This window comes from Pan paniscus, chromosome 18 (genome assembly GCF_029289425.2).
Source record: "Pan paniscus chromosome 18, NHGRI_mPanPan1-v2.0_pri, whole genome shotgun sequence".
NCBI classification, from domain to species: Eukaryota; Metazoa; Chordata; class Mammalia; order Primates; family Hominidae; genus Pan; species Pan paniscus.
In genome coordinates, this window is record NC_073267.2 from 82,454,968 (window position 1) to 82,468,877 (window position 13,910).

The 13,910-nt window shown below is 41.9% G+C and overlaps 1 protein-coding gene, 1 non-coding gene and 1 pseudogene across 8 annotated transcripts in view; all 3 read left to right on the top strand.

Moving 5' to 3' along the window:
* Positions 1 to 13,910, top strand: part of PHLPP2 (PH domain and leucine rich repeat protein phosphatase 2) — a 78,584-nt gene that overhangs the window by 18,895 nt on the left and 45,779 nt on the right. For 4 of the 6 annotated variants that reach the window (XM_034940624.3, XM_034940627.3, XM_034940626.3 and 1 more), the window contains one exon: positions 1,979 to 2,112. The exons of the other annotated variants lie outside the window; for them this stretch is intronic. In XM_034940624.3, coding sequence (XP_034796515.1) covers positions 1,979 to 2,112 — 134 coding nt within the window. The remainder of the gene's footprint in view (positions 1 to 1,978; positions 2,113 to 13,910) is intronic. 6 annotated transcript variants of the gene reach the window in all.
* On the top strand, positions 2,202 to 13,904 carry LOC134729310 (large ribosomal subunit protein uL16-like; annotated as a pseudogene). Its single transcript, XR_010110290.1, has one exon. The product of XR_010110290.1 is annotated as a large ribosomal subunit protein uL16-like (transcript).
* LOC112437451 (small nucleolar RNA SNORA70) lies at positions 5,988 to 6,122 on the top strand. The gene has a single exon (XR_003026058.4). It is a non-coding gene; the product is annotated as a small nucleolar RNA SNORA70 (small nucleolar RNA).

Consider the following 13,910-nt stretch of genomic DNA (forward strand, 5'->3'; position numbering starts at 1 on the left):
TGAAAAGTTTATTTCCCATTTCTCTTTAATTCAATCTTTATTGGTCGTTACAGGCTTTTTTTTCTTTGATCATTCCCCATGTAGCAGTTCATTCTGAGTTTATGTGATAGTTTCTGGAAGCTAAAATACTGAACTGAGCAGTCAGGAGAGGCCAGGTGGTTGTTTTATTTTTGTCTTTTTTGTACATCAGTATGATTTCTGTTCCTAAATTATCATTTTGTTACAGTTGTTTATGTTCAGCTTTGTAGTTGTTTATGTTCAGCTTGTTGCCAACAGCATTTTCTAGTTCTTAAACTACAAAATGCAGACATCATTCATATGTTTTTGTCATGATGGGAAATGCATCATGTTTCTTATAGTTATTAATACTATAATTATTAAGTTTTTTTTTTTTTTTTTTTGAGACAGAGTCTCACTCTGTCGCCCAGGCTGGAGTGCGGTGGCACCATCTCGGCTCACTGCAAGCTCTTCTCCCAGGTTCATGCCATTCTCCTGCCTCAGCCTCCCGAGTAGCTGGGACTGCAGGTGCCCGCCACCACGCCTGGCTAATTTTTTTGTATTTTTAGTAGAGATGGGGTTTCACCATGTTAGCCATCTCCTGACCTCGTGATCCGCCCGCCTCAGCCTCCTGAAGTGCTGGGATTACAGGCGTGAGCCACTGCGCCCGGCTATTCTTAAGTTTTCTGAACAGGTTCTTTAAATGTTCTTTCAGACCTTTTGAACACATACGGACTTTCCTGTGCTTGCTTTTGGTTGTTGTTTGAGATGGGAGAAATACTCTATTTTTATTCTAACTAAAATTGATTCCAATCTTAAAATTTTTTAGAATAATAATTGTCAGTATCTTACTGAACACTTACTACATGTGAGATATTTTGCTAAGCACTTTTCATACTATATAGTATCTTGTTGAAAGTAAATAAATAAATTTAAACATCTTATGAGTTAGGTATTGTTGCTATTCCCATGATACTGATGAGGATTTAAAACAGTGAGAGTAAATATACTGGGGCATGCAGTTGGTAAGTGGCAGGACTAAGACTTGAACCCAGGCAGTTGACTGTTGGAGCCTATACGTTTAGCCACTGTATTTATAACTGTTTGGTTTCTGGTAAAAGCATTATAAAAGAGCTGTCTTGCTATTATGACTATTATAGCCCCTTCTATCAAAATACACATTCATCACTTTTGTTTTTTTTTAAAATATTTTTCAGTATTTTAAGTCTGTAATTTAAAATACAGTGTCACCAGAGGCCACAAGTGATTGCAGGACATTCTGGTTTTACCTTAGCTTTCAATTAGGACCATGTAGTAGAATGATCTTTAGGGAGTTATTTTAAGGTGAATTAATAAATGGAAATTCTCAATTTTAATTTCTAATTTGGTAAATATCAATAGATATAACACATGTAAACAAAAGCTCTTTGTGATCCCCAAAGTATAAAGGGGTCCTGACACCAAAAACTTAAAAAAACACTTGTTTAGATTAGTTGTATCATAGAATATTAAAGAAAAACTTGACCTAGGAATAAAAATCAAGAGCAGATTTTGTATGTTGAGTTACTACTCAGCCATGAAAAAGGAATGAAGTCATGTCTTAATGCAGCAACATGGATGGACCTGGAAGTCATTATCTTCAGTGAAATAACTCAGAAACAGAAAGTCAAATACTACCTGTTCTCTCTTACAAGTGGTAGCTAAGTAATAGAGTGTGGGGTAATAGACATTGGAAAAGCAGAAGGGTGTGAGGGTGGGGTGGGAGTGAAGGATGAGAAATTACTTAATGAATACAATATACATGATTCAGGTGAGGATTACACTAAAAGCCCAGACTTCACTACTAAGCAGTATATTCATGTGACAGAATAGCACTTGTACCCCTGAAATTTATACAAATAAAAATAAAAATACTAAAAAATTAAATGAACCATTTTTATTACTTACCAAATATATATATTTTTTTGAATTGTGTAATCAGGAGACTGGAACCTACTGAACGACCTCTTCAGATCGTTTATGATTACTTATCCAGGCTGGGATTTGATGATCCTGTGCGCATACAGGAGGAGGCTACAAATCCTGACCTCGGCTGTATGATTCGATTTTATGGTGGTAAGAATTTATCAGTGGCTTTGTATGTTAACTACTTTTAAGGTGATCATTTGTACCTCTTATCTGCCGTCAGCTTTTTAAAAGTATTTTATCAAAAGCTAGTTTTAAGCCAATTAACTAACGTAGTTAACACCAACCAAACAACAACAAAAGCCAAGAGGTCAGGGGTAAGGGAACACTTTAAAAATATCTTCTCTTTTTATTTTTGCTCATTTTGCACTTGTATTTTGCTAACTTACTAGCATTATTTTATACCTTTGCCAGAATCTTGACTGGATCATGCTTTAGTAAATTATTTTTTCAAGCTCCTGGTAAAGTCTGTGAACTTCTGGATAGCTCAAAAATGTTGAGAGTAAGTAATCATTATCATATATGACTTGACGTTGATGAGTATACCTGTCAAATTTGTATATTGGTGAATTTAGTGGGGTTTAAATCTAGGATTTTTGACTCTTCTGAGAAAAATATTTTAAGATGAATTTGAGGAACACAACCCATCTATCACTATAATAGTTAAAAAAACAAAAACTTGGAACAGTAACATGCTTCTTATCTGATTGTGGTTGAACCCTAGTTCTTCATTATGGTAGTCCCCCCTTATCCACTGGGATTGTGTTCCAAGATCCTTAGTGGACGACTGAAATTGCAGATAGTACTGAACTCTATATATACTATGTGTTTTCCTGTATACACATACCTATGGTAAAGTTTAATTGATAAATTAGGCAAAGTAAGAGATTAACAATATTTAATTATAAAATAGTATAATTATAGCAATATGCTGTAATAAAAGTTAGTGAATGTTCTCTCTCTCAAAATATCTTGTACTTTACTTACCTATTTTCAGACCATGATTGACTGCAGATAACTAAAACCTTGGAAAGCAAGACCACAGGTGGCAGGGGGGCTACTGTATATTTTTTTCTAGAATGAAAGTTGAACCTTTCTTTTATGTGCAGTTATACTGCACAGTGGTTGGCTCTGATGCCCCTACTTTTCCTACCACCGTCTGATAAATTACAGCATATGCAGGATCTTAATGTACTATACCCTTAAGAGGATATTTCCAGTAGAGTCTAAAAGAGTACCAGTTTGTAGTACTTAAATTTTGAGGCATCTTTCCAAAAGTGAGTTCTGTTGACATAGAAAAGCTAGTATGGTTTGAGTGAGGAAATTAAGTTTGGGATGAAACTTAAAGTTAATAATCTTTGAAAAAAGGTAATAATGTACCTGGTACCAAAAACAAAAGGTAGGTAGGTAGGTAGGTAGGTAGATAGATAGATAGATAGATAGATAGATAGATAGATGAATTAGTTATCTGTTGGCTCTGTAACAAATTGCCTCAAAAGTTAGGACTTAAAATGGTTAATACTTTATAATTATATAGTTTTTGTGGGCCAGAAATCTAGGAGCAGTTTAGCTGGAGGGATGGTCCTCGCTTGGGTTTCATGAGATTTTAGTCATCTGAAGGCCTGAGTAGGGCTGGAAGATTCACTTTCAACACGGTTCACTCACATGGCCTCAGTTCCTCACCAGCTGCTGGTAGGAGGCCTCAGTTCCCTCTTCTGTGGATCTTTCCATAGGGCTTCCTAGGTGTCTTCACAACATAGTGGCTAGTTTCCCCAGTGATGAGACACACGTATACACACATGCATGCACGTGCACAGAGGCCTCAGTGTCTTTTATAACAAAGCTTTATAAGTCACCTTTACTTTTACCACTTTTTACTTATTAAGAAATGAGTCACAGGCCAGGTGTGGTGGCTCAAGCCTGTAATCCCAGCACTTTGGGAGGCTGAGGCGGGCAGATCACAAGGTCAGGAGATCGAGACCATCCTGGCTAACACAGTGAAACCCTGTCTCTACTAAAAATACAAAAAATTAGCTGGGCGTGGTGGCGGGCACCTATAGTCCCAGCTGCTGGGGAGGCTGAGGCAGGAGAATGGCGTCAACCTGGGAGGTAGAGCTTGCAGTGAGCCGAGATCGCGCCACTGCACTCAAGCCTGGGTGACAGAGCGAGACTCTGTCTCAAAAAAAAAAAAAAAAAAAAAAAAAAAAAAAAAAAAAAAAGAAATGATTCACTAAACACAGCCCATACTATAGAGAGAGGAATTAGCTCCAGTTTTTGAAAGGAGTGTCAAAGAATTTGTGGGTCTATTTTTTTTTTAAATTTTTTATTTTTTTTGAGACAGGGTATCACCCAGTTGCCTAGGCTGTAGTGCATTGGTGCCATCATGGCTCACTGCAGCCTCAACCTCCCGGGCCCAAATGATTCTCCCACCTCAGCCTCCCAAGTAGCTGGAACTACACGTGCGCACCACTGCACCTGGCTAATTTTTGTATTTTTTGTAGAGCTGAGGTCTCGCCATGTTGCTCAGGCTGGTCTCAAACTCCTGGGCTCAAGTGATCCTCCTATCTTGGCCTCCTAAAGTGCTGGGATTACAGGCATGAGCCACTGTGAGCAGCCGGATCTATAATAAAACTGATGCCGGATATTTTCTTGACCCCTCTTTGGGACTTGTGACAGGGGTACCCCATTTACTCAGCCCACCCCGCTCAACCCCTTGTGGGAGGGAATGCGCAGGTGATTGAGTGCGTGAACTGGCTAGCTGATTGGACGCTGGTGGGAACAAACCGTGTTCACTGGGGTCTGTTGTGCTCCACCCTTTGTGGGATGTAGCGCATAGGAGAGCGAGTGCAGGAACTGGCTGCCTGCTTTAGCAGCAGCAGAAGCAAACTCTGTGCAGGCTTGCAGCAGCGTCCAGGTGGGGGTGTCTGTGATCCCAAGGCCCCAGAGGACATGTTATAATGCTCTCTTACCTCTCTCATCTGCAGACGGCAATGTGTTATCAGGTCAGTGGTCCCTTTGCCTTGTTGCGTAGGGCGGCTGCCTTCCATCAGTGAGGGTAAAGGGCCAGTGTGACAGCCTTTTTGAATACCGGCACTTGGTGCGTCCCAAATTCTTGTCTGGTGCCTAAGAGGCATGAGGTCATGTGGACAAATTGAAAGATGGTGAATGCGGAAAATTTTATTGAATGATGAAAGCAGCTCTCAGTGAAGAGTGGAGCTGGAAAGGGAATGGGAAGGGCAGCTCATTCTCCCTTGAAGTCAAGTTGCCTCCCTGCCACTGTCTTCTGAAGTCAAGTCGCCTCTCCCTGATGTCCAGCTGCTTCTCTTCTCTGCTCGCTGAGTCTGGGGTCTTCATGGGCACAGGATGGGAGGTGCTGTAGGTAGTTTTGGAAAAGGCAACATTCGATTGGTAAAAAGACACTCAGAACCATTCAGGAGAGAGCAGACAAACAGGGATGGAAATTCTCACTTTGGGCCACAGGTTTCAGGCTTTTTGGCTCGAAGGTGGGGTTTTGCTGGGGACCTGTCCCTGTCTGCCTAGAATTTCTCTGCCTCCTGTCTCTATCAAAACTATCATAGAAAATATGCTTCCCTCTCACCTTTTTCCTCCAACCACCCAGTTCCTGAAACCAGACACAACTATTGTTACAGAAGGAAAGAGTTGAAGTATTCTCTTTGAAGTAAATAGCTTAGTAATCAGCTTCAAATATTTTATGTGTAGAGTTTTTGGTGCATCAGCTTAGTTGGAATATAGTGTTAATAAAGTCAAGGTCATAAGGGCCCGAGTGCGAACCAGTTAATGTTGTGTTCTCTGGTTATAAAAGGGCACTGGGTAGTGTCCCAGTCAGCCATTATGCAAATGCCAGTTATCAGTCTTGCTGGAGAGGGAGTGCTGGGGGAAAAGTGAGTGGAATGGCTCTCTCAGTTCAAATTCATGATATAAAAGCTGTGGAGATAACATTTCGCTAAAGTCAAGTTGAATAGGTAGCATGATTAATCATGGGATTAAGAGAGCATGTAAATCCTCTGCAGCCAGTTAAGCCAACTGAGTTCCTTTCCTCATGGGGGCCCAGTGTACAATGGCTGCCCACAGCAGCTTCCTTGGTAGTGTACTCAGCCTGTTTCTTGTATGGGTTGCTCTAAGGGACCTTGGAGACAGGCCTCTCAGATGGATGTTCATGTTTCTGACTTTGTGCTATCCCCAGTCTAGGCTCCAAACAGGTATGCGAGGTGCCTTTGGAAAGCCCCAGGGCACTGTGGCCGAGGTTCACATTGGCCAAGTTACCATGTCCATCTGCACCAAGCTGCATAACAAGGAGCACACGATTGAGGCCCTATGTAGGGCCAAGTTGAAGTTCCCTGGCTGCCAGAAGATCCCACATCTCTAAGAAGTGGGGCTTTACCAAGTTCAGTGCAGATGAATTTGAAGACATGGTGGCTGAGAAGCAGCTCATCCCAGATGGCTGCGGGGTCAGTTACATCCCCAGTAGTGGCCCTCTGGACAAGTGGCGGGCCCTGCTCTTGTGAGGGCTTCCACTGTGCTGCCCCCTCTTAATGCTCACCAATAAATCCTACTTTCTGGGCCGGGCACGGTGGCTCACGCCTGTAATCCCAGCACTTTGGGAGGCTGTGGCGGGCGGATCACGAGGTCAGGAGATTGAGACCATCCTGGCTAACACAGTGAAACCCCGTCTCTACTAAAAATACAAAAAATTAGCTGGACGTGGTGGCGGGTGCCTGTAGTCCCAGCTACTCTGGAGGCTGAGGTGGGAGAATGGTGTGAACCCGGGAGGCAGAGCTTGCAGTGAGCTGAGATGGTGCCTCTGCACTCCAGCCTGGGCGACAGAGCAAGACTCCATCTCAAAAAAAAAAAAAAATCCTACTTCCTGTTCACCTTACAAAAAAAAAGAGAGAGAGAGAGAGAAAGAGCAAACCCCTTATTTGCGTTGGAGAAAGTGGCATATAGAGGGTATGATTTGTGAGGGAAGTTGTAGGTCTGGGACTGTATGGCTCAGGTAGCACAACTCCCTGCCTGAACGTTTCTCTGTGTACTGCATTCTCTGCACATATTGTTTAAAACAGCCTTGTCAAAAGAGCGTAAATACAAACATCAGAAGCCAGACACAAAAGAATTACATCGTATGTTTCCATTCATTTAAAGTTCAGAAAACAGGCTAAACACAGCCATATTATTTTGAAATGTGTGGCAATACTATTGTTTATCAAAATCTGTTCTTTCATAATAACAAAATTGTAGTGGGGCATATAACTGCCTAGCTACAGCCCATTTCTCAGCTCACTGCAACCTCTGCCTCTCAAAGATTCAAGCAGTTCTCCTGCCTCCGCCTCCTGAGTGACTGGGATTAGAGGAACCCACCACCACAGCTGGCTAATTTTTGTATTTTTAGTAGAGATGGGGTTTCACCATGTTGGCCAGGTCTCGAATTCCTGACCTCAAGTCATCCGCCTACCTCGGCCTCCCAAAAGTTCTGGGATTACAGGTGTGAGCCACTGTGCCTGGCCAGAACCTGAGTTTTTGAATGACAGTGTTAACCCCTGGCAAAACAGAATGCTCACTTGAATGAATTAAATTCCTGTTGCTTGAGACATTATATTGTTTGCTACAGCCATAGTTAATACAGGATATATACGAAAGTGGCAAAAATATAAAGAGAGCAAGGAAATTATTATAAAAGTCAAGGGAGTGACTGAGGAGTGTAGGGAAGAGGACATGATTCTTACAAGTAGAATTTTTTTTTTTTTTTGAGATGGAGTCTCACTGTGGCCCAGGCTGGAGTGCAGTGTTGTCTAGGCCGGGTGCAATCTCAGCTCACTGCAGCCTCTGCCTCCTGGGTTCAAGCAATTCTCATGCCTCAGCCTCCCAAGTAGCTGGAACTACAGGCACCCACCACCATGCCTGGCTAATTTTTGTATTTTTAGTAGAGACGGGGTTTCACCATGTTGGTCAGGCTGGTCTCGAACTCCTGCCCTCAGGTGATCTGCCCACCTTGGCCTCCTGAAGTGCTAGGATTGCAGGCGTGAGCCACTGCGCCCGGCCACATTTAAAATTTTGACTCAGCATTCCCAAGTTGCACAAATAGGTGTTACTAGTGTGTAGTTGATTTGGTAGAATTTGAGAGTACTTATTTCCCTACACCTTTGACAACATCAGGTATCATTTTTCCCCGATTGCAAAAATACTATCTCATGTTAATTTGCATATTTAAAGCTTCTTTGTTAAAATACAGGAGTAACGTGGTAGAAAAACATTCCACCACCCTAATACAATTATTTTTATGATGGTGTATTTTCTTAGTCTTATTTTATATGCATATTTTATATTTTTATTTATTGTTCATATATTTTTGCTTTTAAAACATTGGGTTTTTTTTTTTTTTTTTTTTTGAGACGGAGTCTCGCTCTGTCGCCCAGGCTGGAGTGCAGTGGCGCGATCTCGGCTCACTGCAAGCTCTGCCTCCCGGGTTCACGCCATTCTCCTGCCTCAGCCTCCCGAGTAGCTGGGACTACAGGCGCCCGCTACCACGCCCGGCTAATTTTTTGTATTTTTAGTAGAGACGGGGTTTCACCGTATTAGCCAGGATGGTCTCGATCTCCTGACCTCGTGATCCACCCGCCTCGGCCTCCCAAAGTGCTGGGATTACAGGCGTGAGCCACCGCGCCCGGCCTAAAACATTGGGTTTTTAACTACACAAGTGTAATATGACTATGGTGTCATTATCTGTGCTGTTTTAATTTGTTACAATCACCTCCTAAGTCCATTAACTGCTCTATAGATAACCACCGTCAATTTGGTGTATATCTGTTCAGAATTTTCCAACTTGATTATATAGTATATATTCATAGAACCATATGGATTTTGTTTACATAAATGGTATTATTTGGTATTGGTCTTCATGCTTTTTTCACCCAAGAGTTTGTCTTGGAGATCTTACCTTGTCAGCATTTGCAGAACCATCTTCTGTATGCATTTCTTTTTTTTTTTTTTTTTCTGAGACAGAGTCTCACTCTTGTTTCCCAGGCTGGAGTGCAGTGGCATGACCTCGGCTCACTGCAACCTCCACCCCCCAGGTTCAAGCGATTCTGCTGCCTCAGCCTCCCAACTAGCTGGGATTACAGGTGGCTTACCACCACACCCAGCTAATTTTTGTATTTTTAGTAGAGGCGGGGTTTCACCATGTTGGCCAGGCTGGTCTTGAACTCCTGACCGCAGGTGATCTGACGGCCTCAGCCTCCCAAAGTGCTGGGATTACAGGCATGAGCCACTGTGCCCGGCCCTGTATACATTTCTTTAAGGGGCATAGTATTGGACATCATGTATGCATTATAGTCTGTGTAACCATCTCCTTAGTGATGGACATTTACTTTGTTTCCAGTTTTGGACGGTTAAAACAGCCATTTTAGTAAAATTATCTCTTTATGCACCTGTTTTCCTTCAAAGTGATCTCTAAGAATGAAATTATTGGGTTATAGGTTACTCACGTTTAAAATATTAATAGTTACTACTGCAGAACACTTTTATATCCTGTCAGTATAACAGAGTACCCCTTTGCCTATAACCTTTCAATATTATTAGGCTTTAAAATATTTACTAATCTGATAGATAAAATGATGGTCTTGGCTGGGCACGGTGGCTCATGCCTGTAATCCCAGCACTTTGGGATGCCAAGGCGGGCGGATCACGAGGTCGGGAGATCGAGACCATCCTGGCTAACACAGTGAAACCTTGTCTCTACTAAAAAATACAAAATATTAGCCGGGTGTGGTGGCAGGCGCCTGTAGTCCCAGCTACTTGGGAGGCTGAGGCAGGAGAATGGCGTGAACCCAGAAGGCGGAGCTTGCAGTGAGCCAAGATCGAGCCACTGCACTCCAGCCTGGGCGACAGAGCAAGACTCCGTCTCAAAAATAAAAAAAAAAAATTAAAAAGATGATAGTCTCTTTGTTTAAATTTTTTTCCCCTGATTACTAGTGTGATTGAGAATTATTTCATATTTTTATTGGATCTTTCAGTTTCTTTGAACTACTCATTGATATTTTTGTACATGTTTCTGTTTCTCTTTTTTCATATTGATTTAAAGGACTTCTGCATGTATTCTGAATATATATCTTTTGAGTACTATATTTTTGACTCAATTTTTTTCCAGCCTGTAACTTTTTATTGTGCATAAGTTTAAAGTTTTTATTTAGTCACTGTTTAGTCAATTTATTTATTTTATTTATTTTTTGAGACGGAGTCTTGCTCTGTTGCCCAGGTAGGAGTGCAATGGCATGATCTCGGCTCACTGCAAGCTCGGCCTCCCAGGTTCAAGCAATTCTCCTGCCTCAGCCTCCTGAGTAGCTGGGATTACAGGCGTCTGCCACCATGCCCAGCTAATTTTTCTATTTTAGTAGAGATGGGATTTCACTATGTTGGTCACGCTGGTCTCAAACTCTTGACCTCAGGTGATCCGGCCAGTCAATTTTAAAAATTATTTTATTTTATTTTATTATTTTTGAGAAGTATTGCTCTGTCACCCAGGCTGGAGTGCAGTGGCATGATCTCAGCTCACTGCAGCTTCTACCTCCCTGGTGCAATCGATTCTCCTGCCTCAGCCTCCCGAGTAGCTGAGATTACAGGTGCCTGCTACCACGCCCAGCTAATTGTTGTGTTTTTAGTAGAGATGGGGATTTTGCCATGTTGGCCAGACTGGTCTTGAACTCCTGGCCTCAAGTGATCCAACTGCCCGGGCCTCCCAAAGTGCTGGGATTACAGTTGTAAGCCACTACACCTGGCCAGATTTTTACTAATATACATATATGATATATTTTGCTAGCTGATAGGAAAGTTTTCTGTCCCTGTTCTCTGGAAAATCAGAGATGTCAAGAAATTGGGGGAAGTCTTTGTGAAGAAGTTGTATTTGAGTTGGTTCTTTAAAAATTGACAACGTTTCACTAAGCAGCAATGAAAAAGAAGGCAGCCGTGGGAGATTAAAAATTTCATTGCATGTTCATGAATCACAGTTAATTTGAGTCCAGATTGTTTTGGGCCGTGGGTGCTCCATCAGGAGTTTAGCCGTCATTTGGCAGATGGTAGCAGGAAGTGATGGGATTCAAGTGAGCCCAGGGAAGATCAGTCTGGTGCCAGTGTGGATAGTGATTCAGGTGTGAATTGATAAGGATCTGAACTAGGGAATAGGAAGGAATTGTTCATGTGAGAGACTTTTTGAAGGAGTAATCAGTAAGACTTAATGATTGATTGAAAAGAGAAGTTGAGAAAGCGAACCCAAGAGTTGAAGCTGCTTCTGAGGTTTTGAGCATGGGTGACTTCAGGAGATGAGCTTGAGTTGTGAGAAGGAGCTGCTGCTGTACAGGGATGGTGATGACTTGGTTTAGGCATGTTGATCTTTTTTTTCTTTTGTGAGACAGAGTCTCGCTTTGTCCCCCAGGCTGGAGTGCAATGGTGCGATCTCAGCTCACTGCAACCTCCGCCTCCTGGGTTCAAGCGATTCTCCTGCCTCAGCCTCCTGAGTAGCTGGGATTACAGGCATACGCCACCATGCCTGGCTAATTTTTGTATTTTTAGTAGAGATGGGGTTTCCATGTTGGTCAGGCTGGTCTTGAACTTCTGACCTCGTGATCCGCCCGCCTCAGCCTCCCAAAGTGCTGGGATTACAGGCATAAGCCACTGCTCCTGGCCAGGCATGTTGAATTTTAAGTGATGGTAAACATGTAGTTGGAGATATCTGGATAGTTGGAAATGTGGAACTAGAACTTAGGAATATAGATCTGGGAGAACCAAACTCTCTGAGGAAGGTGGAATTTAGAATACAGTCAGTCGTCCATATCCACAATGGATAAAAAATATTTAAAAAAAATTAAAAAAAAACAAAGAAAAATATGGCATAACAACTATTTACTTAACATTTACATTGTTTTAGATATTATAAGTAATCTAGAGATTATTCAAATTATACAGGAAGATGTGCGTAGGTTATATGCAAATACCATTTCATTTTATATAAGAGACTATAGCATCTGTGGATTTTGGTATCCTTGGGGAGGTCCTGGAATCAATCACTTGCCAATACCAAGGAATGACTGTATAGATGAAAGGATTGACCTAGAATAGAAGGAGAAATGCTTATCATGTATAGTGTATTAATATACAAAGTTTTATTGAATAATACAATTTTAAGGCTTTGAAGTAATCTAGCTCATTTCCTCATATTGTATATGGGAAACACATGGTTAAATAGGCAAAGTGATACCTAAGTTAAATAGGCAAAGTGATACCTAATTAAAATAGGCAAAGTGATACATAATTGTATAAACAATTAAGTGGCCAGGCGCGGTGGCTCACGCCTGTAATCCCAGCACTTTGGGAGGCTGAGGCGGGCAAATCACAAGGTCAGGAGATCGAGACCATCCTGGCTAACACAGTGAAACCCCGTCTCTACTAAAAATACAAAATATTAGCCGGACGTGTTGGCGGGCGCTTGTAGTCCCAGCTACTCGGGAGGCTGAGGCAGGAGAATGGCATGAAGCTGGGAGGCGGGGCTTGCAGTGAGCCGAGATCGCGCCACTGCACTCCAACCTGGGCGACAGAGCAAGACTCCGTCTCAAAAAAAAAAAAAATTATGTAATAATACCAGGAGTACAACCCAGTCTTTCCAACTTCTGGGTTACTGTTTGGACCACCTCATACTGCTACTCCTGCTCATTTCTGTGTATAGTTAGTTGTCCCTTTTTTTTTTTTTTAAGACACAGGGTCTTACTATGATGTCCAGGTTGGCCTTGAACTCCTGGGCTCAAACAGTCTTCCTGCCTCAGCCTCCTGAGTACCTGGGACTACAGGTGCACACTTCTTTTAATAGTGCTCTTACCAAGAACTTCACGTCTTTTCTGTTATTATGTGCTGTTTTGTTCACTGTATCTCAGTCATGAAGGCCTCTGATGAGAAGTAGAATTTCCACCACCACGATCGGCATAGTTGATTGAAGTACCACCCATAAGCTTTTCCATATTAGTGGCAGAGAGATGGAGGATTATGTACAAAATTAGAGTACTCCTGTAGTTACTAATTTCTTCCTTCTAGGGTAGATTAGTAACAATAGTGGTTGTCATTTATTCCATGTTCTTTTTGTACCTAAAACTATGCTTAGTATTTTATATTCCTTATTTATTTATTTATTTATTTTTTTGAGACAGAGTCTTGCTCTGTCGCCCAGGCTGGAGTGCAGTGGCATGATCTTGGCTCACTGCAAGCTCTGCCTTCTGGGTTCACGCCATTCTCCTGCTTCAGCTTCCTGAGCAGCTGGGACTATAGGTGTCCGCCACCATGCCCGGCTAATTTTTTTGTTTTTGTATTTTTAGTAGAGACGGGGTTTCACTGTGCTAGCCAGGATGGTCTCGATCTCCTGACCTTGTGATATGCCCGCCTTGGCCCCCTCAAAGTGCTGGGATTGCAGGCGGGAGCCACTGCAGCTGGCCATCTTACTTAATTTTTATAAGAATCCTCAGAAGGTAGGTTGTGTTAAGATTCAAACTGTATAAATGAGTAAAGTAAAGCGTAATGAGAATAAATAGTTCAAGGAAACAAAGTGACAGAACCAGCATTCAAATTCAAGTATATCTGACTTCAGAGTTCATGATCTTAACCACTCTACCATACTGCCTTTCTCTGGGTACATAGGAGATACGGCTGTTGGAAGAAGGGTTAATGTAACAATGGCATCCAAAGTACAATTTTGCTTCGTAGACCAAAATTCAAAGGTACTCCTACTGTATATAATTCAGTGATGGACTAGATCTAGTTTTGTCTTAACTATATTGCTTGGTTACTTATATCTATAAATAAGGTTGTTGAATGTTGACACACAATGCTTTCTTTTTCCATTTCTGTATTCTTACACTACTTTAATGGTGGATTCTGAAGTATTATTTCCTTTTCAG